The sequence below is a fragment of the Puntigrus tetrazona genome, unplaced genomic scaffold (genome assembly GCF_018831695.1).
Source record: "Puntigrus tetrazona isolate hp1 unplaced genomic scaffold, ASM1883169v1 S000001123, whole genome shotgun sequence".
Taxonomy (NCBI): Eukaryota; Metazoa; Chordata; class Actinopteri; order Cypriniformes; family Cyprinidae; genus Puntigrus; species Puntigrus tetrazona.
This window is the reverse complement of record NW_025048710.1, coordinates 1-4,258: the sequence shown is the minus strand read 5'-3', so window position 1 is coordinate 4,258 and position 4,258 is coordinate 1. Positions and strand designations below refer to the sequence as shown.

The 4,258-nt window shown below is 50.4% G+C and overlaps 1 protein-coding gene across 1 annotated transcript; it reads left to right on the top strand.

Annotated features, from left to right (window-relative positions):
* Positions 1–2,217: 2,217 nt before the first annotated feature.
* On the top strand, positions 2,218–4,040 carry LOC122341128 (one cut domain family member 2-like). The gene has a single exon (XM_043234466.1). It carries the CDS (start codon positions 2,476–2,478, stop codon positions 3,646–3,648), a length of 1,173 nt encoding a protein of 390 aa, XP_043090401.1. The 5' UTR covers positions 2,218–2,475; the 3' UTR covers positions 3,649–4,040.
* Positions 4,041–4,258: the final 218 nt, after the last annotated feature.

The window sequence follows — 4,258 nt, the reverse complement described above, 5'->3', positions numbered from 1 at the left end:
GAGAGAGAGAGAGAGAGATAGAGAGAGTCACTCGGGGTCTCTTCAGCTCTCAGCCCGCAAGAAGAAATCACGCGCGTTCCGTTTACACCTAATCCATTCCGGTGAACGCGAGACGGGTTAACCGCGTCGCATCTGAACGTCCGCGGCGGAACTAACGCGTTTTGTTAAACGTTAACCGGGGCGTTTATTAAGTTGGATATCGCCGTCGGATGCGCATCAAAAAAATCAAGCACTGTTTAAATAAATGCAACTGCTTTTAAACGCGTGAGCAGCGTTAAACCATCTTTACTAACGCTCGGGTTTCACGGTGATTTTGAACCGAGAGAAGCTAGAAATCTAGAAATATATATCAGTGCCTACTGTTTTGTGTCATCGTGTTTATTTTTGTTAATAAAAGTCAATAATTGAACTATGGCCCAGTCCTGGTTTAGTCTAAACCCTGAAACTTTGGCAAGTATTTTAGCATGTTGGTTTTTATCATTTTAAGTGTATCTGCATATGCACGTGCATTAAGGGAAAAAGTGTGTGTGTGTGTGTGTGTGTGTGTGTGTGTGTGTATATATATATGTGTGTGTGTGTGTGTGTCTTTCTATTAATTTAATGAAACATATTTGTAATAATGTCCACTGGTTTTTTAAGTCAAATTAAAGTGGCCCACAAAGCGTAAATTAATCGAGCAAATGCAGGCCTTTTTCAGTCTTGCTTTCTTTTATTTATTTTTGTTTGCACTTCATAAAACGCGCCACGGTTTAGTCGATGCGTGATTTTGCGTTTGGCGATTTTGATGCACGTGTCGTGAAACGGTTTTTAGCTTCTGTAGTCTACCCTTAAATAACGCACAGTAAAAAACCCTAATACAAAAATCGCCTTTTTTTTTAAAGAGCGCCCGTTTGCTGACTGCAAGCCGACTTTGGCTTTTAGACTTCTACGCGCGTTTCGAAAGAAAACAACGTCCACGTTGGAGACTCTCTCTCTCTCTCTCTCTCTCTCTCTGTTTCTCTCTCTTTCAAATATCGATTTTCTTTGACATGAATAAGGGCCTTTTTCAGTCAGTGATTCTTCGCATTATAGGTGGAGCGAGCCAAAGCGAAGCGGCACAAAAGCTCGCGCGGAGCGTCGGAGCGGGCGCCGAGCTCGCGCGCGTCCCTCGCGCGCGTCCCCTGCAGCAGGTATACACACACTTTTCCTCCCATTTGTGGCAGCTGAAAGGCCGGGAGAGGCTCGAGGAGGACACTGGGCCCCCTGCACCTCCTGCTCCTCCTCTGACAGCTGATCAAAAGAAAAATAGGTCACGCTTTTCAGACTTCTGTCGCTCATCCTTAATTACAGTCGCTTTAAACAAAAGCAACATCTGCGCATCCTCCAAACAAAATAGCAACCGGCATTCGAGAAATCTGTTACTTGTGAATCACCGCAAGCCGGATCGGACCATAATGCGCGTAAAAAGAAGTTACTGCGCGAGCGGGATTGATCGATTTAGACCGAGCAGCTCGGGAACGGCACGATCTGGGGGTTAAAGCGCGCAGAGCATGCCCAAAATTTCAAAAAAGTTTTGCATACACCCGGGACGATTTTTTTGTTGTTGTTGTTGTTGACGTTGGAATTTTTACGCGGTGTAAAAAAAAATGTGTTCGGAAACGGAACAAGGCTTTAAAACCACCCTGAGAACATTTCAGAGATACAAACATGTTTGTTTGCAGCGCGTGCGAAATGAACCCGCGGCTGAATATTCGCGTGAGGAAGAGTTCAAATAAAGGCAGACAGCATTTGTGCATCGATGTGTTCAATGGATGAAATCAGACAGATGGGGGGAAAAATACATATTCAGTCATTGGCTCAGTATGCACGACGATGCACAAAATAAAGATATAGAATTAATTGTTTCTCCCCAAAAAGTGCACTTATTAAAATGTAACTAACATGTGCCCTTTGGTTGCTTTTTTTCCTGAGGGCGCACAGTTACGTTTCTGGGTTTTGAACACACCCGTTCTTTAATATTGTATTTTATATATTACGAACCGGGTAAACGACGCGTTTGCAGTGTCAGAGAAGCGCCCGTCTGACGCGCGCTTCCAGATGCAAAGGCAGCGACTCCGAAAGGCTCCGTGGGAGCGTCAGCGATTGGCCAGGCGGGCGCCGGCGAGGGACGCGATTGGACCGCCGGCGCGTCAATCAAGGCCAAATCTCCTCCCCTTTCAGCAGGGTCGGGTGCGCGCGGAGCAAGCCCACCCCAAACACCTCCAGCTGCCCAAACAGAAGACGCAGGAGGAGTAGAGGGCTCGGACATGGGGAGAAATCAGCACTGGCCCGTCTGATAGAGATCGGTGTTTTTTATTTATTAAAAAAAAAGGAGGAAAAAAAACCCGAGAGGCCTTAGGAGAGAGAGAGAGAGGCACAGAGAGAGGGGGAAAATAAAAACGAATACGGAGAGAAACCCATCCCTGGCACAAAGCTGGACATAAATCAATGGACTGAATGAAGACTGCCTATAACGCCTATCGATGCCTGGCCAAGGATTTGGATGCGTACGCCATGAACCCAGAGATGACAATGGACATTGGCAGCCTAAGCCATGAGCAGGACTTGATGAGCAGCCACAGCCCCCATCACAACCGCAATCCGGGGGCTTCCTTGCGGATACACCAGGATCTGACCGTGGCGCCGTCGCGCTCCGCGATGGTCTCCAGCATGGCTTCGATTCTGGACGGCGGCGGCGGCGGGGGCGCAGGGGGAGAGTACCGTCCCGAGCTTTCGCTGCCGCTCCATCACGCCATGAGCATGCCCTGCGACACCTCCCCGTCCGGGATGAGCGGCACCTACACCACCCTGACCCCTCTGCAGCCCCTGCCGCCGATCTCCACCGTGTCCGACAAATTCCACCATCCGCACCATCACCACCATCACCACCACCAGCGTTTCTCTGGGAACGTGAGCGGCAGCTTCACCCTCATGCGGGACGAGAGGACTCTACCAGCCATGAACAACCTCTACAGCCCCTACCACAAAGACATGAGCGGGATGGGGCAGAGCTTGTCCCCTCTGGGCAACGGCTTGGGCTCCATCCACAACGCGCAGCAGACGCTTCACAACTACGGCGCGCACAGCCACGACAAGATGCTGAGCTCCAACTTCGACGCGCACACTGCCATGCTGGCCAGAAGTGACCAGCACCTCTCCAGAGGCCTCGGTGGCCCCGCGGCGGGCATGATCCCGCCGCACCTCAACGGGATGCACGGGCATCCGGGCCACCCTCAATCCCACGGGCCCGTGTTGGCTTCCAACCGGGACAGACCGCTCTCCTCCTCCTCCTCCTCCGGAGCGCCGGGCTCCGGCTCGGGCCAGCTGGAAGAGATCAACACCAAGGAAGTGGCGCAGCGCATCACGGCCGAGCTCAAGCGCTACAGCATCCCGCAGGCCATCTTCGCGCAGCGGGTGCTGTGCCGCTCGCAGGGCACGCTCTCCGACCTGCTGCGGAACCCCAAACCCTGGAGTAAACTCAAGTCCGGCCGCGAAACGTTTCGCCGCATGTGGAAGTGGTTACAGGAGCCCGAGTTTCAGAGGATGTCGGCCCTTCGGCTTGCAGGTAAGACAAGGTATCTGCTTTCGAACATCTTCTGTGACGATGTTTTTGGGGGCTTTGTGGCGTAAAACGTTTCAGCGAACGCGCTTTTCTTTGACTTGGAACGTCCGGAGCGAAACAGTGTATCGTTTTTAGTTTTGCCGTTCTTTATTTACTTTTGAAATGTTGCAAGTGCGCACGCTTTTGGAAGAGTCTCTTTTCTCTCTCTCTCTCTCTCTCTCTCTCTCTCAGTCAAAGAAAAGCTTTCAGAGAGGTGCTGAATAGGGATGTGTTGGTAATTACTGGACTGTTATTCCCCTCCTGCCCCTCTACATCAGGCGTGTTGCCCCCTCTAGCGATGGGCGGTGCAGGACCCCCTTTTCCTTTGTTCGGATGAAGAAAAAGCAAGACCAGAATTCTGTAGTTTGGCGTGCGAGGTGTCAGAGACGGTGTTGTGTTGTTGAAGAGCATCCTATCAGTGCATTAAAATAAAAGCTGGCTGCCTATTGATTTTTAATTTGTAGGGTGATGCACAATTATTCACTGAAATAATGGACAGCTCTGATGCATGGTGCATTGTGCAGCACAAGTGTGCATTAACTTCAGCTGAGAAAAACACACAAATTGCGCGCCTTTAAGAACGATGCATTTGAGTGTCAACAAAAGGTTCTTCTTCGTGTTAAATCGCATACCAGAACA